Raw genomic sequence first — 22,367 nt, 5'->3', positions numbered from 1 at the left:
CCGTTATCAAATCCTCACTCTCTTCATTTACCCCTATCACCACTAATCAAAACGAGCCACCGAGAGCAAAGGAGATCTTGCACTGCAAAACAATTCCTGATTATTGTTCATCAAGCTGTTATTTTGTTTGTTCTTATAGAGACAGCCCTTTTTATGATTGACATAAATGGTTACCATAGCGATGGATGAAATTTGATTGATTTAATGTCAACAAAAATAACTTAAAAAGACAGCAAGACATAGACTGAGACACAAATAAACCCATTTACAGACAGGCTTGAAAAGGCCCTTTGTTTTAAAATTAAAACTGCAGGGGAACACAAAAGTGACGTTTTGTCGCTTCTTACCATCCACGTTTCCCAACTGTTGTCAGCTGTCAGGGTGACATCAATTCACGCAGACAAAACTTTCTAAAATTATTTTTCCCAGAATTGTTGTGAGCAACCGTTGTGTTGTTACATTCTCATCTGAACAATTTTCTTGCGAAACATCTAAAAAAGAAGCAATTTGTCTTTCTTTTTTTTCAGCTCTCTTTTGTATTTACCCAGTTGAAAGTTGTCCATGCCAGTTTTTTCCCCCCCTTTCTTTCCTTTTTAAAATGTTATCTGTCTAGAAGGATGAGCACACAAGCTGTTTTAACATCACCTTCCTTTACATTTACACAGTGGCACACACTCCCCCGCTGGGAGCTTCCTTGTCCAACCAGACTACTGAGCAGCTCCACTGGAGCACATGGGATTAAGGGCAAAGGTCTGCTGAATAACTGTTGCCCTTTTTATGTTTTTGCATTCAGAGCAGATACAATGAAATTATGCCTTGTCTGCATAGATTCAGGGCAACAAGTGAAGCCATGTTACAGTTCAGTCTCAGCACCAAAGTCTTAAGCAGACTGGCAGGTCTTTCAAGTATCACAAATATTGTATTCAGAAGTTACTTGACCGTTGCCTTAAAAGTAATGTACAGTGATGTTAATACAGATATATAAGGGCTTTATTGCACTCATGCATGTGTTTCTTGGCAATGGATTTCATGGGACAACTGAAAAATGTTTTGAAACCCATAAAGAGTAGAGTACTTGCAAACAATCTGGCAAATGTTACGAAGAAGATAAGCTTAACCTTTTTTTTTTTAAAACCAAGAAATGTTGGTTTAAAACGATGTACAATGTTTTTGTATCTAAATAATCTTCATACTATTTAATATCTAAAGTGTCACATTTTTAGAATTCAGAGACCCCCAAAAATTGATTCTCTTCATCTGGATGCAGCATTTTCAGTGTGAGAAACATTTCGTCACTCATCCAAGTGACTTCTTCATTTTCATTGCAGGTTTTCCCAACCTTTTAAACATTACATTTACATAATGACTGAAACTAGCACCACTGACTAACAATGGGCCATGAGGTCCGTTTCATGATCAATAATCTGAAAATTGTCATGGCCACTGGTCAATGACCATTGATCAATTGCCATGAGTACCATTCATAGAGAGTTGGTGAATTACTGCAATAACAGCATTGTAAGGTGGTGAAAGATGTACCCTTACGCCCCCTCCTCGATTCAGAGATGGTCTTTCCCTTTTCACGTAAATGTCCTCCTTGACTCCTTGCTCAAATCAGCGTTCCTCCCTGTCCAGGATGTATATATCCTCATCATTGACAGTGACTACTGGCCTGTTGGTGTAACAGGTGTCACAGATTTGTGAGGGTTTTATATACAAAACTCCTTGAGAATTTAAAAATGCTTCTCTTAATATTTGCAGTTGTTCACCGCGTCTCTTGTTTAAAGATATTAATCAAAAGCATCCAAGAACTAAAACAGGATATGTTTAATTGTGTTTGACACACTCAGGAATATCCCAGTGATGGTAAAGATTGTGATGTCACAAGGATCATTGGCAGCTTTGTGAATCTATCACTTATTCATCCATCACTTTGTCCAGCAGCATCTTTCCAAAATAGCCAGCCAGATTGCAGTGAAACTTGGCAACAATATTTATGCCACCCCCACTCATAAAGTCTGCTAGCTTGGTTCTGTTGTTTGGAGTTCCTGCTGTCACAATGCAGAATATAGTACATGTATGTAGGAGGCCTTTTGCAATGACTGTCAGTGTTGGCAACACTGACGCAAATTCTTTCTTCTTTTTTTTCCTTTTTCTTCTCAAAGTATATGAGAACACTCGCTACTTCTGGCAAACTGAATAATGTTTATCTTTTTTTTTTTTCTTCATCAGCATCACTATCTTTGGTACCGGGGCCAAGTGGCTGTCTGTGCTGCAGGAGAGGAACCTGACACCCTGTAAGTTGTGTTCATGGATAGAAGAGAGTAAAATAAATATGTGAGCATGGTCACAGACATATAGACATACACACCTACTTTATGAGAATGGAATTTGTAGCAATAAGAGCAGATGGACACAGTAATGATTATAATAGTAATGTTGTTTGACTCTGAATGTCCTTTATTCCATTAACTGGATGAAATAACAGTTTGCCCTATGTTCTGGAGTATGACACTGAATTAAAAGGATAAAAAGGCTGTTATGATTTTTCATATGAGTCATGGATAGGTCCACCTAATTGCTTTTAGTGACACAACTTTCTAGAGAAAGAAAAAGATCTGGACAGATAACCAGAGCTGTGCTGGTGCTTTTTTTTTTTTTTTTTTTGACTTGCTGCTAGCTTTCATGTAGTGGTTACTCTTTGGAACTTGTGCAGCAACAAATTAGATACTGTATTGTGTTAGAACAAAACACTATCACAGCACAGTTGTTAGTCTTTGCTATAGAGTAACTTCCATCAGGTTTTCCTTATTTGTAAGAATTCTAGATTTTATACCTGTTTCGCATTATTGTAGGTGTTCATTTCACTGGAAAGCAACAGGAATTCTAGTTAAATTAGTTAAGCTATATTTCAGTTTCACACAGCCATATTTTAGACAGCAAAACTATAGTTTGAGAGACAGTTATTTCCATCTGCAGTAATTTATATCTGATACCTCTATTCTGGGACTGTACACCTCCCAGCCTTTCCACATCCATAGATGTTAGCACAAAATAGAACAAGCATCAATGAAAGCAGATATTACATTGATTAAGTGAAACACAGCATAAAAGAAGGAGCTGTGGTGGAGGTGGTTTTTAAAGATACCTGCAGATATGCATTCACTCCAGGCAGTCTGACGCAGATTAACTATATTGATATAAATATATTAGATTTTCCAATTAGCCATCGATCGATGTGGGCTGGCATTAAGATCTGATCAGATTGCAGTTGAGCTTGACATTGTAGTCCACCTCCTTACTACTACAATAGATATGTCAATAGGGCGGTGCAATATGGCCAAAAATATTTAGCACAATATCTATTTGAAAATTTGCGATAACGATATAACTGACGATATAATTGGCACAAGACAAAATACTTTGTCTCCTCCACAACTTTATTAGTGCAAAAAAACCCCATCTATGTATTTTCACTTAAACAAGCAGCCGTTTTTTATGTGCATTAAAGCTATATAAAAATTTAACAGTGCAAATGCAAATTCCTTGCTGACAGTTTAACCAAAAGGCATTTCCAGTGGAAATTGGCCGACATATCCTTAGCATAAAAATGTATAATATCCATAAAACCTAAAAAGAGGTTATACACACACAATGCAGTAATATTATGTTGAAGCACAGTACGTATTACTCATTGAGGCTCCCGACTACGGTAGCCGTAATGCTCCGACAATCCATCAAGCGGTCCGGCTTCGTAGCCTAGCAACATGCGCTATCGCGGTAGAGTGGTATGGTCAAAATCTCTACTGCTGGCCAAATTCATATCGTTTCTACCATATACTGTTTATACCGCCCACCCCTAACTTGGGATTACGTATCTTGGGCAAAGATACTTGGGTATACAGACCAGGGAACCACCAACCTTTCAGTAAGTGGATGAACTGCTCTACCGAAACTATAGTCACTTGTGTTTTTGGGGGCGATTTTTAGCTACTTCTAAAGTAACACAGTGGTTAGCACTGTTTCCTCACAGTTCCTGGGTTCGAATCCACAGGCTGTCTGTATTCCACCCATGTCTGCGTGGGTTCTCTCTCCAGCTTCCTTCCACAGCCTGAAGACATTCTTATTGGCCATAGGTGTGAATGTGAGCAGAAATAGCTGTTTGTCTCTCTGTGTTAACTCTCTTTAGATTGGCATTGTGTCCAGGGTGTACCCAACCTCTTTTCCTATGGCAGCTGGGATAGGCTGTAGCCCAACTGTTATCCTAATTTGTGGAAGAAAATTGATGGGTTTAAACATCCGCTGCCAGCTGGAAAAATTAAAACAAACATGAAGAAATCACAGTGAAGTCCAGGATTTATTAAGCCTATATGGCATATAAGAAACATTACATGATTTTCATCAAATCAAAATATAATGGTTTTAATGTGAGTTTAGTCTAAATTTACTTTGTTGTCCATCTACACTCAGGAGTACAATGTACAGGAAATAGTGGGACACTGAAATAGGATTCCAAGAAAGTAAAGTACCAAACCAGCTGTGTGTGTTAAGAGCTCTGTGTGTGTCATCCATACACATTGCAGTAATAACATTTGTAGTGTATGGCTAAATTGCAGCCACCAGGCTTAACAATTTTTCTGTCAGAAGTGCAAACAGAAAAAACTTGCATATACCAAGTGTCACCATGTAGCACAGTGCATTCTGATAATCGCCACAAATCTGCATTTGTTGCCCTTGTTTGTGCGTCTCTCTTTAACTTTAAATGAGCTGAACCCATTCCTAATTCTAATACTAAACAGAAAGGCATAAAAAAAATAAAACATTGCTGTGTCTCTGTGCTTGTCTCGCTCTCTTGTTCCCGCTCGCTGCCCCACCCCTATTAGTCAGCCAGCCACTTGATCCAGTTGGCATTGTGTGTGTGCATTTGGATGCTTATTAGAGAAAGAGAGCGTGGCAAAGGGAGATGTTGGTGTGTGTGTGTGTGTGTGTGTGTGTGTGTGCGCGCGCGCGCGTGCGTGCGTGCGTACATGCATGCCTCCACTGGCCCGAGGAGGATAGTGGGAGCTTCTTCACTGGCTGCCCCAGCGGAGAGGCCCTTTTCCCTAGGATGACATTTGGACTGGACACCTGGAGGCATGGTGGGGGGTAGCAAAAGTCCAACTGTGTGTGTGTGCGCAGAGCAAGGGGCAGTTGCTGGAACCTTATTAGTTCCCAGAGTGTTATTGGCTTGTGGTTTGGGCATATGTGTGTGACAGAGAACATGGACATGGATCTTGAGGATGGCTAAAGCGATGTGTGCGGTACGTTGCATGCTCTGTCACATCAGGGTGGCAAACTACAATAACACAACAAGTTGGGGTGCAACAAGCCACAGCTGTTCAAATGTGAATACCCATTTTATGTGTTTGGTTTACTAATTTGGTTCAAATGATTGGTGACTCCAACTTGGTTAGGTTTGGGTTGGTTTTTTTTTTTTTTGGGGGGGGGGGTAACCACTGTGATAACTGATCCCAGACCAGTAATTCTAAAATATGTGCAGCCTCACTATAAAAGTGTGACTATTGTTGTCTCAATACAAGCAGGTAAACTGCATATTGAGTCTGATCAAAAACCAATGTTTTTGCTCATTTGCTCTCTTGAAGCAAATGAGAATCCCAAATAATCTTTTCAGATTTTCCAATTTGCCCACATTATTTTTGACCAGTTAATGAATCCAAATTTATTGTACTTCCGGAACTCACTGAATTTTTAACACTCAACATTGTAGGAACATTTTAGGTTGTATTCAAAAAGTGACTTCAAACACAGTTATGTATTACTAATAACTAAACTACGGAGTTTATTGTTCATCTTCTTTCGCTATTTATTTTTACCTTTTGTGTTTTCCTTCTCTAGCGGAAACACACAATCTCCAGTCCCTCCACACTATCCTGTCTACTGGATCTCCTCTCAAACCTCAGATCTACGACTATGTCTACCGCTGCATAAAGAGCACCGTGCTGCTGGGCTCCATTTCAGGTGACTCAATAACACATAACCTGCTAGGACACATATTATTTTTCTAATACTTAAGAATTTAAGAATAACATAATGTTTATTTAGAATTATGACACAAAATCATTTAATCATTAAAAAGAACTGTAGATAAATATTTGTCTTAGACATTAATATTACAGTTTTAATTAATTTAAAAATGTCAAGCTTTTACTCAATAAGAACAATTTATAGTATACTTTTTTAATGAATGAAATATTCAACAGGTGCATATTAGTGCATTTTCTGCTAATCAGGTTGTGGTTTGACAAAAAAAACTATTGTCTATAATATATTCTTTATAAAAATTTGACAGACAATCTGTGGCGCTTCAAATTAATAGCTACTTAACTAGGAACATAATGCATGAAATGCCTGCACAATAAGTAAAGATTAATCGTGCCAGCTGTTGTTGTTTTTTCTCCAGTTATTGCTAAAGACCTGTTGTCTGTTTTGTTCACTAACAAATGAAACCAAGTTCTGTTTATTTTTAATTTGATTCAGCCATCGAGTATCCTTTATACTCCATTTCATCTTTCTCCTGTTTTTGATTAAGAATAATAGCTGTGCATCTGGTGACTAAGCTCCACATTTTAATTACCAATCAAATACAGTTAGTCAGGTAGGCTGTTATCTTGTGTCTAGACTTTCCTCAGTTTCAGTCTGGTACTTTCAGAGAAACTTGGCATTTTTTAGACTTAAGTAATTGTTTTATTCTGTAAAATTAACACCATCCATTACAACTCTGCAGACAGGACTGATGGTGTTTGTTGCCTGGCTCTCACATTAATGTTATCATTTTAATATTAGCCATAGCTGCTAACCACTATCTTAATGATAACAGATGGCTAAGGTGGCTATTGGATAAAGGTAACTTCAGCTGCTCTGTTTTTTCTCCAGTGGTTTCCACAGCAGCTGGATCCACATATTTGATTTGGCAAAAATCTTATGCCAGATGCTCTTCCAGGCACAACCCTCCCAATTACCTGGGCTTGGGACCAACACTGGCACTAGCTTGTGACACCCTAAGGCAAGATTTTTGGTAAACGGGTAATTGCTAATAGCTAACAGCTAACATGAACGTGAACTGGCCAGTTTAACATTTATCATAACTGTACAATACTTCACTGTTGTTGAAACATGAGCTTTTCTGACCTTTTGAAATTCCCCCTAAAGTGCTTTTCACAAAACTGAAGAAGAGCACATTAGAACACACACTAGCAAAACTAGCAAGCCTGTTGATCCCAAATACAAATGCAATGTCTAGCCTTGTCCATTAGATTGTGTTTATTTTTAGATGTGTTCTGAGTGTTTTCTTTAATTTAGACTGGTTGACCACTTTGATTTTTTTTTCTCTCGTGTTTAAACAACTAATAAGTTAGTTGTAAGGAACATCCCTGACAAAAATGAAAGAAAAGAAGGATTATGTAAATGTAAGATTACTTAACCTAATGTTATTTTATATATATATTGACAAATCAAGATATTTATATCCAAGATGATTCTGGTGCATAATGTGATGTCTGAGCAACAAATTGTTTGGTTCCCGATGTCTTTATGACAGAAACCGGATACTTAAACTAAAAAAAAATGTATTTTAAAACATTTAAAATATATACTGTATTTGTATTTTGAAATTTTAAAGCTAAAACAGAAAAGCATCTCTGACACAAGCACAAAAGGACTGATGCATAATAATAAAACAATAAATTGTATAGAAGGCTACATATTCCTCACCACCCACAACTGTCGCACATGCACACACACACGCACGGGTCTAACGCACACAGTGCTTCTCAGCCCATTGTGATGTTGTCAGGCCAGTAGAATGCTATCTGTCTCTTTCTGTGAGTCCTGAAACGTTTAACATTTAGCAGAGCTTGGGTGACTGACGTATTAAACACACACACAAACACACACACACACACACACACACACACACACACACACATACGCACACTGAGAAGCAGCTTGGAATGTCACGCTTGCATACACATACACGCAGCCATTGTGAATGACAGCCCAAATGGGTACAGCATATAGCCTCAAATACACAAGCAAACATATGCAAAGTTGCACATGCTCACAATGACATGTAAGTCGAAATGCTGGACACAAGCGTCAGCTGAAATGTCAATCACAGGCAGAAATCTGGTGAGAGATGGAAAATAAACAGAAGAAATCTGCAAGCAGATTTTCTTAGGTTATTTTTGTCGTAAATATCTGTGTCTCTGCAGAGTCTGTAAGATAAGTGAAGAAAGAAATCTGTTTAGTGAGGAAGGTGGTCTGTGCAAAATTTGCTGTAGGCTTAAGAATCTACTGAAAACTTCAAAAATAGTTGGTTATGGCAATTACACATTTTCGTTTGTTTGCATTATAGGTTGTTACTCAACAGCTCATACGATTTTGTGACACACATCAACAACTTTTATGAGACAAACACAGAACGAATCAAGGAAAAACAAGTTTTTGCTTATTAGCTCAATACAAAGCTGTATTCATCCCCTTTTTAATTGCGTTAGTAAGTCAATAAAACAAGTTCAGTATTAAATGGTATCACATAACAGAGGCACTGAGAAACCATGTTAGCTAAACAGATAAAACTGTTTTCTTCTTCCACTTTAAAGATCCTTTATAGTTACTTTGTAAAGATTTTTTAATGAGTCAAATGGCTTATGGAAACAGTAGGTATTGTAACTATTGTAGCTTTTGGCATTAGAAAAATGAGTTTAATCCCAACAGTGCCGTTGAGGTGCATCAGTTCAGCCATTGTGCCAAATTACATTATATTTTACCATAAGGTTTTGGGACTGCCATACTCCAGCAGCAGAAGTATGAGGGGAAAAAGTAGAAGATTTCAGATGCCTGTATACCTTACTGCTTGGCCATCAAACATGTTTTATTTAGAATGTGCAAACCATCTCAGCTTTGCCTCTCTGACTTTGTCTCCAAAGAGCTCAACCTGTTCCTGTGCTGTTCCTCTGACAGTATAGTGTTATAATATTTGAACAAAATGATAGCTAAAGTGGTAAATTGTGAAGAAGACCCAATTTGTTATTCATCTGGACTCGTCCTTTTGGAATTATAGCGCTGGCTCTTTGTGAATGTGTGACTCGAAACAGCAGGTCCTGCCCCAGTCACTTTCCATCTTGCTGCCAAGGGCAACAGAGGGCTGCAACCCTTTTGGCTGCCAACCGACCTAACCTTGACCCATGAGGTCAATGCTGTGTGTGTGTGTTCTGAATGCTCATATATGTGGGTCCCTTGCTGATTTTACCCCGTGTCACTGTGTGTGTATAAACATGTGCTTCAGTTAAAGTCTACTTGGGGTTGTGAAAACTTTTAACGGAGATTGTCGTGTATATCAGGAGAGTGTTTGTGTGTTTTCTGTTCAGCAGGGACCTCAGACCCCTGTTGCTCTTCAGTGGGTGATTTTAACACTTTCACTGCTGGATTTACTCAATCCTAATATACCTCCATCTGACTCTCCATATGTCAGCTCTCCACACCCATTTTGCCTCGCCTCTTCTCTTCTCTTCTCTTCTCTTCTCTTCTCTTCTCTTCTCTGTGTTAATTTTGAAGTATTTACCAAGTCATCTTTTCAATTTTCCTTTAGTTTTTGGTTTCAATTCAGTTCATTTTTGGATAAATGAATTCATGTGTAGGTTAGCTGTGTAGGTTGCTTGGTTTGTCTCAGTTGGTGGCTTTGTTTGACCTCAAACTGTGCAGGTAGTTTTTCAAAGCAGTAACACCTCCACAAATGAAAGAAGATGTGCGTGCACGCACTCACATGTGCAAAAATATATGAAAACTAACTGGGGAGTTCAAAAAACCTTTTTCTTCACTTCAAAATAGTCACTGCTGTTAGGAGCATCAGATCAGTGTGACACGTTGCACTCTTGTGTATATACACCTTACTCACACATGCACACTACATGTCAGATGATGGAAGGCATCCCAAGAAAACCACATTGACTTTTGGCTTAAATGTGCTTCTGTTTGTGTGTGTATGTATGTATTTTTGTGTGTTTGTACTCACCTATTAAGGTAAATGTAATATTAATCTAATTGCGTATCGTCCCACTATAAGTGTGTGTGTTTAATCAGAAGACAAAGTTTCTACTTCCTCCTGGGAGCCAATTAGAGCTCAATAAAGAACCTGCCAGAAAGAGAGACGGAGAAAACGAGTGTAAAGAACAAAGAAATGCAAGAAAGGAGGAAGGAGCAGTAGAAGGGCATAGAGCAACTGAGAGAAAGCAAACGAGATGGATGGATGGTATCTGTCACGCAGAGTGGAACGAAATAGGGAGGTAGAGAACAAACAATAAGAAGGGAGATGAATAGAACGTGTCAGAAATGGTATATGATTGGAAGGTAGAAAGAGATGAATAGATGTGTGCGTCTTCATGACAGTTTTAGGAAAGTGCTGCAAAGGGAAGGAACTCCTATATAGGTCAATGAAGGTGGAGCAGCGAGCTAATGCTGCCTGTGTGTGGAGCAAAAAAATACAAGACACTGGTATTAAGTGTGATAATGTCTCTTGGTCAGTGTTTGCTGATATTTTACATAGTTACGTGATATGGGTGTGGCTCTGTACATTCCAAGTATTCCAAACTAAATGAAATAAGGTAAAAACGTACACATTGCCTCCCTCCAACCAGTTTCACCATTTGAGGTCTAAGTCATCATATGTGCTAACCCTAACCCTAGTCCTACCACACTAAATGTGATTCATTATCTTTATCACATCATAAAATATCTAAGAGACTTCTGACTATTTACAGTAAAATGTGTCTAAAACAGAAGCATACCCGATATTGTTGGCTTCAATCTATTTTTGTCTGCACTTTCAATATAATTTAAAAGGAAACTGCGTCTTGCTGCTAGGTCATCTTAAACTGGCACATCCAATGACTCTAAAGGATTAAAGAATGGTCTACGCCTTCCTGGAAAGTTTTTGAAATTAAAATTTGTAGAGAAAATTATTGGTACCCCTCAGAAATGGTGATAAATAAGTGGAATATGGAAACTAAAGATTGTCTTTATCATAGGCGTTAAAAGTATATGCCAAACATGGTCAAAGTTAAGACTTGAAGAATCACCAAAGCAACTTCCTGTTCCTGTTACCACAGCTCTTACTATTATTTATAAAGTTTAAGATCCAGAGGTCAGGGGCAATAGTAATGTTTGGCCAAGGTTCTTTGTGGCAAGAGCTGAGGAGATTCCACTTTTAAAACAGAAATAAAAAAGCCAGCATAAAGTTTGCTAAAATACATGTAGACGAGCAACAGTGCTTGTAGGAGAAATCACAATTAGAATCGCTCATCAGCTCCATGTTCACTGAGGAATAAGAAAAAAAAAGAAGAAAAGAACACCTCTTTGAAACACAGATGGTACTCTGTTATAATGGGAAAACCTTGCTATAACTGTTATAGGGTTCACTGACTTTATTCAGGGTACAATGAAAACCACAGCAATGAATTTATTAAGACGCTACAGAGTTAACAGACTTCCCATTGCTCTGTCTTTTTTGTAGGTCAAGGTTCCTCCAACAGCGTTAATGACAAAAACTTAAGACACAAGCTGGTCAATTTTAACTTCTTAGAAAAATTATATGTCTGTTGCAGAAATATAATGGAAAACTTCCCGGTTTCTCTCAACTCTTTTCCCAGGTGGCACTGACATAGTGTCGTGTTTCATGGGCCAGAACCCAACAGTTCCAGTGTATCGAGGTGAGATTCAATCAAGAAATCTCGGCATGGCTGTGGAAGCCTGGAGCCCTGACGGTAAGACTCTGGGTGAATCTCTTCAGAATTTAATAATCCCTCCTACCACTTTCTGTTTCATTCAACCTCAATAGCAATTAAGAGATTTACTGTATGGGGACAATAGAGCAACAGAGTCAAGGGGATTGTGGTCAGCTTTTAAATAAGTTTCAGGTTCAGGCTGCATTAAAAAAAAAAAAAAAAAAAAAAAAATATATATATATAAATATATATAAATATATAAATATATATATATATATATATATATATATATATATATATATATATATATATATATATATATATATATATATATATATATATGGTGGAGCTTATATGTATATATTTGCCAGGCCAAAAAGTAACTGAAGGAATGTGTGAACTTTCCCTGGAACAATATACTGACCAACTTTAGCGAAACACTTTTTTTTTTAAATTATTAATTTCAAATAAAAAGGGTGTTGTTCTTTATTTATTTATTTATTTTTTATCATGGTGGAAGTCTTCAAAGCCCTCTAGGTTTCTGTCATTGTCATTCAGTCCCTCTTTCCCCAGCTCCCTGCTGCAGGCTGTACTGGCATGTCTCCACCACCTCAAAGGAGAGTGGATTGAAGGATAATTTAAAGGCAGTTTTGTAGAAAGAGTTTGGGATTATTTTAGTCAGTCTTTAAGCCTATAACACCGTCCTGAGGGAGGCTGTTAGGGTTGTGTGAAACCACACACTAAAGGTATCAGGTTCTCTGAGAGCGACACACATTCTTTTTGTTTTTATCAGAGAAGGATTTATACTGTGTCTCTTATACGCTTATGTGTTTGTGCATATGGACGTGTGCCCAGGTTTATATGGGTTGCAGGGAAACACACACCGCAACTTTCTGTTCCTGTGAAATATGTGTTTCAACAGGTAAGCCTGTGTGGGGAGAGAGTGGGGAGCTTGTCTGCTTGAAGCCAATCCCCTGCCAGCCAACACACTTCTGGAATGACGAGAATCAGAGCAAATATCATAAAGCATACTTTTCTACATATCCCGGTAACCACACAAATGTTGTGTAAAAATAGAAACATATTTACAGTTTACATGTACATAAAGAGACACCTGTAATACCCCTGCTGTACAGCTACCCTTTAAGCAATATCGCCCAGTTTAAATTTATCTGTGCTTACATTATGTAACTGTTTTTATTTGCATTTATTGCTCCTTCATTTTTTAATGTTTGTTTTCAGTATGTGTTCTTCAAGTATGCACAAAAAAAAAAAATCAAAGTTTCAGACAAATTTTTCCTTTTCTCATTCTGTAGGGGTGTGGGCCCATGGAGACTACTGTAAAATCAATCCAAAGACAGGGGGCATTGTCATGCTGGGCAGAAGGTCAGCCATTAACTGCAATCAATACGTTTTATTGATTCATCAGGACAGGCTTAAATGTACTTCATACCCTTTTGTGTGATATTTTGTCACAACTCTAGGCAGTAGAGTCATTTTTTTCCTGTGGAAATTTGTGGCAAAATGGCTCGCAATTACAGGAACGCCAGCTCTGAATTTAGAAAATCTGTTTTTTCTGTAGTGACGGCACGCTGAACCCCAACGGAGTCCGATTCGGCAGCTCAGAGATCTACAACATTGGTGAGTCTTTATCTGCAGATGGAGTAGGGTGTGGGTGTAAGATAATAAAAGAAAATGGTTCTGAGTCATGGTTCTTTTTATGTTCCTGGAAAAATAAGACTTTGCCATCCCATTGTCCACTTTTTAAAGTTTACTCACTTGCCATTCTCCGTACGTACTCACGCTGCTTAGTTTGACACTTTTTGTCTTTTCTGTTCTTTTAATCTTTACTCTCATTTTCTTTTCACCTCTCACGTCTTTTTCTCTCTGTGTCTCATCTTTTTTGGTTTGCCTTTTTGCCCTCTGCCCTCTCCTTTCCTCTCCTCTCTGCAGTGGAGGCGTTTGAGGAAGTGTCAGACAGTCTTTGTGTTCCACAGTACAACGCTGACGGAGAAGAGAGAGTTATTTTGTTCTTAAAGATGGCACCTGGTAAGCCCTTCAGTCCAGAGTTGGTGGCAAAGATTAAAGGAGCCATTAGAAAAGCTCTGTCTGCTCGACACGTACCCGCCCTGCTGCTGGAGACCAGAGACATTCCTGTAAGAAAAAAAAGAAATCTATCAGTTAGTTATGAAAAAACTTTATATTATTCTGTCAGGCTGCAAATAGAAAAATCCTTTTTGTTGAATGACAGCCTTTATTTCATTCCTCTACAGTATACCATCAGCGGTAAGAAGGTGGAGGTAGCTGTAAAACAAGTGATTGCTGGTCGGGAGGTGACACAAAGAGGAGCATTCTCCAATCCTGACTCACTGGACCTCTACAAAAACATTCCTGAACTGCAAAACTATTAGAGATGTGGCTTCACAGAGCTGAAGAGAGGGTCTGCAAAGACACGTAGCCTGAAAAGATTTTAGCTTTGATTTTAGACTAACTTTATGTAAATTTACAGGTACAGGGTGATATGCAAAGTTCATTGCATGGGTTCCTCAAACAGGCACCCTGCGCTGCATACAGGGCAAAAAGGTGATGATGTGTGTCAAAATAATATATAACAATACCAAACAAGATAATAATAAATTAATTATATCAGGCAGACAGAGAGACATAGTGTTCCACAAGTCATCAAGCAGCTGCTCATAGTCTACCGTACTGCACAATTAAGTGTTGGAAATGGAACACTGAAAGAGGCTTTGGATATAATATCGTGTGTTTAGCAGTGCTTGTGAATAAGCTCATGCTTTGAAGCCCTTGAAGAAATGAAACGCAGTATAAAGTGCTTTGCTTCAGCTTCACACTTTGATTGTTATCAGCTACTGAAGAACCATATCTCCCCGTGTCACCTGCCTATAACCTTGAGTGGGTCCCTGAATAAAATCCATGGAGGTGTGTAGATAAATACACCCACGCATCTTGGAGTTACGCCTCAGCTTTTGCTCATATCACCATATCATGTTTATGTGGTGTGGATTGCTATCTTAATGTGGATATTTGTATATCGGTATAAATTTTGGAACTGTGAAACTGTGTTGACTTTACAGTTATGCCTTTAACGATAGCCACCCAAACGTGTTAACCAAAGTCATGGAAGTTGTATTATGTTTGTGTAACAGTTCTAGTTTACTTAATTCTTGAATAAGGAAGCCTAGAAAACTAAACTAATATAATATAATTTAATATAGCTTACTAATAACTAATATAGCTTTTTTTTTCTGCCTAAAAAGCTATATCACATTTCATACTTGATTCTGAACCTTTGTTTTCGAAATCCTCTATTCAATGTTGTCCCCCCATCCAAAACCAGAATAGGTCGTTATCTATCAATCTGTTGTAGCAAGGATTCAGTCAAGATGCACATTTCTCATTTCACCACAGAAGCCTGTTGTATACATTTGTATCTATGTTCCATGATTGTTACAACGCTAAGAAAAGCATGTGTTGTACTTTGTACATAGAAAAAATGAGTTATTTATTTAAAATTTCCTAATTATAATAACAAATTCTGTAGCCTAGTTGATGCTATTAACTGTAGTGGTTTTGGTCACTAGTAAATCTGTAATAAAACACAATTCCTGTGGGTTTGATTTCCATTTTCCATGAGAAGCAAATACCTGACCAGAGTGTCAATTGTGCAAAGGAACAGATGTCAGAGAGCCATTTGATCTATGGATAAGAATGAAACTGAAAAAAATAAAAAATAGGGACCATTTTCTCATTTGGCTTATTGTGTGTGTGGTTTCCTGTATAAGTTGGTGCGTTAAGCTTCTTTTCTTTATGATTATTTTAAATATTTGGTATAACTGTAAACCATTTAACTGGATACATGTGCGTTTAATGTTTGAGTTCACAATCATGCCTATATCAAACAAAAGCTCCAGGAACAAAGTTTTGATTGGAATACTGCTTTTTTGTATGTAGACAATTAAATTAAATTAATTAATTTAATTATTTTGTCTCATAAAGATGCACAAGTCCTTTTACTCCTATAGGAGACAAGAATCATAAATAACTGGATGGTTTGCACTTGAGTGAAATCAGGTGGAACATTGGAGATCTGCATTGTTTTTAGTAAATATATGTTCTTTAGGCATCAAATATTTCTTATGATAAAGCATTTTTACTGTGTGTATTTAGTTTGAGAATGCAAGAATCAAACATGACAGATGTTTTGGACGATATTCTAGGTTGTATGTTCTTTTTGATAACGGGATAACGTTGGTCACTGTAGGTCTGGTTTCGAGCTGTGTGATTGTGAACGCTATTTGCACACCTTGTCTTTGTTGAGTTTTCCGAGGGAATATCTGTGTAAGAAACAACTTTAAAGCTGTTTAACACAGGGATTTTGTTGTATGCATTTTCTGGCTGGAAACTGTCAGCTAACCAATAAAGTGAGGCCAGTCTGAGAGCAAACAAACGGTTTTGTGTTCCAAAATGTAAGCCTTTTATGCTTATTGTAAATTTACAGTACGCATCCACATTGCTTTCCTAAGATAAACTGGGAAGCTCTTCATCCAAGGCTTTCTAGGCACAGCACACATGTATGAAGTAAACAGGAGTGTGAATCAACATTTATGTTTAACAGCTTAACTAAAATATTTACCTCTGAGTTCTGACACAAAACTACCAGCAACTAATAAGTAGTTGCCGAAAGTTTATAGACCTAAATATTCTGAGCTGAGGTATACAGCTTATTTGAGTTTTATCTTCATCCACAGCCAATATCCATCCATCCATCCATCCATTCGCTTCCGCTTATCCTTTTCAGGGTTGCGGGGGGCGCTGGAGCCTATCCCAGCTGTCATAGGGCGAGAAGCGGGGTACACCCTGGACAGGTCGCCAGTCTGTCGCAGGGCCAACAGCCAATATGATATTATTAAGTTAGCACTGGTGCTATAGCTTTCGATGTGAGATGAACAACTCGGCATACGAACTGTGGAAAAAAACACCATAAAACAAACTGACACACTCATTGAATAACAAAAAATGTGTGTGCACGTGTGTGTTTGAGTAACTGTGTCTCAGCTTGTGTGTTTTGATCTGTGTAAAGCCAGTCATTTTGACAGACAGCTCCTTTAGAAATAAACTTGGCAGTTTAAAAGCTCCCTATAACCTTTATAAGTGTGAATGCTCAGCCCTGCCAGTCACCCAAACTTCAAAATGTAGCAGTGAGAAAAATAGAAACAGGGAGGCTTGGTTAGAGTCCAGTTCCTCAGTGTAGAAAGGCTAACAAACATCAGTGCTGAGTACCAAACAGTTCCCCAAGGGGCTCTGAGTTGTTTGATTTATCCCAACAGTCTCATAAGAGAGCACATCACAAACCAGGAAATGACTGTTTACCACCTGATGTTGCACTTTACATAGGTTGACTGTTAATTACCATCCACGAACCTTGTGTCTGTGTATCAGCTTGTTTGTGCTTCAAATAATGTGGTTGTGGCGACGTCTCCTGTAGTGGGAACTAACACAAAGGTAGTTCTGAGTACGTTGGCTGGCGTTTACTGCTGGTTTGTGAGCAATTTTTGACAAAATTATAACATCTTGATCATGTAAGGACATATTCACAAAACGTTGCATGTTTGAGATCAAAATTAAGGTCACCCTCATACAGTGTTGGGGAGTAACGGAATACATGTACCTCCGTTACGTATTTGAAATACAAAATATGAGTAACTGTATTCCGTTACAGTTACCGTTTAAAAAGGTGGTATTCAGAATAGTTACTTTGTTGAAATAAAGGGATTACACAGCGGTCTTTTCCTGTTTTATATGTTAGGCTATGCCCTCTCTATTTTTGGTAATTCCACACCGGTGGAAACCAAACAAAATACGCATTAAGAGGCTCAAATGCCTGTGTCTCAATCTCGCGTCTCATAATGACTCTGTCGCTGGTGAAATATGGATGGTATTGTTCAGCACCACAGGCCCAGGTGTACTGCCATACATACCCGTTATGTGTCGGTGAGCGCGAGGGAGGGAGAAAAAGAGTGGAAAAGTACGAGTTGTCACTGACCAGAAACGGGAGCTGTAAGCATGTAAATATTATAATAACCACTGCAGCCAAAAAGAGTGCCTGACGAGCCCAGTTGTAAGTAAGCTATTAAGACTCGACTGTACACTGTGTTCGTGTTTTCCTCCGAAACAATAAGTTCCGTTGGAGCAGCCTTTCAACGTCTCTCTCCGTCTCTCCTTAGCAAAGCTGACCCAGACAACAAAGTAAAGCTAGTTTTCAGCTACGAGCCCGACACGGAACACGACGGAGGTCCCTTTACGGCTCGGAGCCACAAACCTGTTTTATATACACGCGGAATAGTTTTCTATACAAGATCGCTGCAAAACGTGCAGTCTTACCTAATGTCCACCCTACTGTAACTCATTTTATATTAAGATTTTAAAATCTAGTTGCTATTGGTATGGTGAATAACCTTCAGTAATAGTAATAAACCACACAGCAATGGTACATTCATGCAGTTGTAAAAAGCTAAATGATATATTAAGTAATCCAAAGTATTCAGAATATGTTACTCTCGCTGAGTAACGTAACAGAATACGTTACTATATACATTTTGGGGCATGTATTCTGTAATCTGTAGTGGAATACATTTTAAAAGTAACCTTCCCAACACTGCCCTCATAGATGGGCCAGGTATAGTTGTGGCAGTAAAACATGTGTTTAAAGTCACACTACATGCTTGACACTCCTATGAAGGTTGCCCGCAGTATGTTATGGTTCTGAAGTTTACACAACAGATTCTAAGCTCTTTATTTTATTTTTGTATCAAGCTTAAACGTTTCATGCAACCTCTCATAGGTTTGCCGATATCATTGGGTTTGACGAACATGAACTTTAGTGGTGATCATAAGCTGATATTGTTAACTTAGAGCAGGGGTGTCGAACTCCAGGCCTCGAGGGCCGGTGTCCTGCAGCTTTTAGATAACATCCTGGGTCAACACACCTGAATTAAATGATTAGTTCATTACCAGGGGCCCGTTCTTCGTACGTCGCTTACTACATCCAAGATCAAATGACACATCCAAGATCAAATCATCGCGCTAACCGTGAGCTCGCTAATCCGGTTCCCCGAACACACCTGCTGTTGACGATTACTACAGCTGGACGCAGGAATGTGACATCACTGGGTGTCGTAAAAGGGGCTACGCATCGATAGTAGAAACATTGATCGGCAACCCGCTGATTGGTCGGCGAAAATGTCGAAGGGGCGTGCTCGGTATTTTCCGGCAGCAGAGCAAGAACTCATGAGTGAGGGATTTCAGGAGTTTCAGAGTTTAATTAAAACGCAAGAGAACACTGCAAAGGCTGCAAAAGCAAGGAGAGAGGGCTGGCAGAAAGTTGCTGACAAATCAAACTCGTAGGTAATTTAATAATAATAATAATAATGGATTGGATTTATATAGCGCTTTCCAAGGCACCCAAAGCGCTTTACGATACCACTATTCATTCACTCCCACATTCACACACTGGTGGAGGCAGCTACGGTTGTAGCCAGGCTGCCATATCGCGCCATCGGCCCCTCTGGCCAACACCAGTAGGCGGTAGGGTAGATCTATCATATGACACTATATTGTCCAATATCATATGGCATTATATTATATTATAATATGTTATATTATATCCCCTTTCACATTAGAGCCACAACAGGACCCACAAGAACATGGGAACAAGTAAAAGTGGAATACAGGAGTATTCTACAGAATGGTAATATTTATCTCTTAGATTGCTTTGCGTCTCTTGGCAAGGTAATACTGGCCTGTAATACTCTGTTAGTTTGTTCATAACAGCAACCAAGAAAAGGGCAGAGGAAAAAAAGACAGGTGGTGGTCCTGCACCCCCTCGTCAACAAGTTGGTTAAGTAAATAATACCCTCACGGGAATATCGATATCTCTCTATGAGCACACTGTCGCGCTGAGCTAAAGGATCCTGTCTATCCCGCAATATACGCTGAATTCTGAGGACTCTCCTTATCAATCTTGCACCTTCCGCAATGGGTTGGTCGCGTATACGGACAGGACATGGCTGCGACAGACTTCCCAAATCCACCTTCGCTTTTATAGCCGTGGTCTCTCATCTTGATTACACGAAGTAATTTACAATTACTACTCTGAAATATGAATTACATCTGTAATAATCACATACATGTAATAGAATGTTAATAGTTCATTTCCCTTTTTTAGGAAATGACCTGTATGTATCTGTGTGACATCAATAAAAGGATCAAGTGCTGCATTATCTTTAGTTACATTGATAATATTTATTTATGGTGAAACAGTGGAAAAATATCGCTGTTGCTTTCGTATAAATGAAGCGGACATACCTGCGTGGCCGCGATCTAATCCTGTTTACATAAAGTAAACCTGCTCCCGAGCAGGTTTACGCTTACGGCTCTGTTGCTATGACAGCAAGTCCCGGATGAGCTTCGGGGAACCGACTGATCCAGGATCACGCGAAATCGTCAACAATCTAATCCGGCTAACCTACTTAGCGAGGTACGAAGAACGGGCCCCTGGCCTCTGGAGAACTGCAAGACACGTTGAGGAGGTAAGTTAGCCATTTAAATCAGCTGTGTTGGATCAAGGATACATCTAAAACCTGCAGGACACCGGCCCTCGAGGCCTGGAGTTCGACACCTGTGACTTAGAGAATAGTTTCTTGTCATTATGCTAAAGAGAGCTAACCACTGGGTCAAGTAACATATTTACTTTTTACAGTCAGGTCCATAAGTATTTGGACAATAAAGAGGAAATGATACTAATATTGACCCAGAGGAAGTCCTGGTCTGTTTTTGCAGTATGCTTTCGGTTATTATCCATTTGCACTGTGAAGTGCTATCCAACCAGCTTTCCATCATTTAGCTGGATCTGAGCAGTGTGCAATTCTCTGTATTTTTTATTATCTGTACAATTCACAATTCATCCTGCTACTTACAACAAGAGTCACACGATCAGTAAATATTAATGACTCAGTTCACTTTGGAGCCATGCATACCCATGCCACAACATTACCTCGACCATGTTTGACAGATGATGTGGTATACTTCAGATCACAAGCTATTCCCTTCCTTCTCCATACTTTTCTCTACCCAATTTTCTGCAGCAGGTTAACTGTCATCCCCCCAATTTTATTGTTATCATTATCTTCAGAAGTGTTCAGGCTCTTAACTTTTCTGACAAAACCTAATCAGGTCTTCTGGTTCTTTAGTGTAACATCATGATTTGTACCTTATAAACCTTGGCGTGATTGCCTTCCTCCTTGTCATCCACTGTCGTTATTTCAGCGGACTTTCAAGCCTTTTGATATTGCTGAGCTGGCCAGTGCATTTATTCTTTTTAAGAATGAGAGAATTTTAAGAAATCAACTGCATTGTTGATTTGGTCACTCCTAAAGCTGATAGCTGATAGCTTTATTTTGGTTTTTCAGCCTAATGACTTCATCACATCAGCATCTCTACTTTCCAGTTGAACAGTGTTTCAGTGAACAGCTAGCAAATACGACTGGAACACCTGGGATGAACTGCAGATATTTTACCCGCTAAATTTGTCATGAAATAATGAGGGAATAGGACTCGCCTGTACACAAACTGCCTGTCAGTTAATTGTCCAATTATTTTTGAGCCTCAGAAAATGGGTGAATATGTACAAAATGGCTGTAATTCCTAAACAATGAATGCAATACTTTTGTTAAACCTCTTGAATTAAAGCTTAAAGTCTGCTCTTCAGTCACACATTATTTGTTCAGTTTAGGGTTAAACTGAATGTGGTGGGTTAGGGTTAGGTTTTAAATGTGGTGATGTACGGAGGTAAAATTGTGTCATTGTGTAAATACTAATGGGGACTAACTGTATGACACTGAAATTAACTTTCAACTTAATTAAGAAATCAACTAAGGTTGTTTTCCGGTCACAATACTGATTTATTTAAATGACAATGTTTAAATTTAATACTGATACATTATTTATGGTGTTAGAAGAAGATCCAATATTCTGTGGGGCTTAGCTGCAGTATGTGTGTAGTTGATGTTTATGTGGTTACAGATTTACAGACAACATACATTATGAAAACACAAAGATATTTTTGTTTGCAAACATTTACCTTGGTTTATTACATTTCTGAGGTCACATGACAGATATCACACAAAATGTTAGATCAATCACGCTATACGAAAGAAGAGCATACATTACAAAAGTGGAGTTACTTGGGAGCTCCACGTTTACTTTGTCATCCCATCTCACTTAATTTGTCTAGTCTATTCCATTGTCTGCGTTCCCAATTATCCTCAGGTGACTTTGTTCATCCCTTGCTTCTCCCCCCCACTGGAGACTTGTTAAATCTAAACTGCTCCAAAGGGACTTTCTCCTGAAAGGCTGATCACAACATCAATGAATATTCCACATGCTTGCACACGCGTACTTCTGAGCAGACTTTGTGGTGACAGAAATGTAGCAGAGACATGTTTGTTCTTGAAGTGAAAATGAAGCACCTCACCCAGTTTCTGTCATATTCATATATAAGGAATG

General features: G+C 38.7%; 1 protein-coding gene across 1 annotated transcript in view; it reads left to right on the top strand.

Moving 5' to 3' along the window:
* aacs (acetoacetyl-CoA synthetase) overlaps positions 1–15,556 on the top strand; it is a 40,041-nt gene extending 24,485 nt beyond the window's left edge. Inside the window, exons 11-18 of the mRNA XM_082554779.1 lie at positions 2,233–2,297; positions 5,896–6,018; positions 11,706–11,819; positions 12,703–12,828; positions 13,097–13,166; positions 13,363–13,421; positions 13,734–13,936; positions 14,054–15,556. Coding sequence (XP_082410905.1) covers positions 2,233–2,297; positions 5,896–6,018; positions 11,706–11,819; positions 12,703–12,828; positions 13,097–13,166; positions 13,363–13,421; positions 13,734–13,936; positions 14,054–14,191 — 898 coding nt within the window. The 3' untranslated portion in view covers positions 14,192–15,556. The remainder of the gene's footprint in view (positions 1–2,232; positions 2,298–5,895; positions 6,019–11,705; positions 11,820–12,702; positions 12,829–13,096; positions 13,167–13,362; positions 13,422–13,733; positions 13,937–14,053) is intronic.
* The last annotated feature ends 6,811 nt before the right edge of the window (positions 15,557–22,367 follow it).

Source organism: Aulonocara stuartgranti, assembly GCF_965226115.1.
Source record: "Aulonocara stuartgranti genome assembly, chromosome: 12".
Lineage (NCBI taxonomy): Eukaryota > Metazoa > Chordata > Actinopteri > Cichliformes > Cichlidae > Aulonocara > Aulonocara stuartgranti.
The sequence above is the reverse complement of the archived record's forward strand: the minus strand, read 5'-3'. Positions and strand labels throughout refer to the sequence as shown.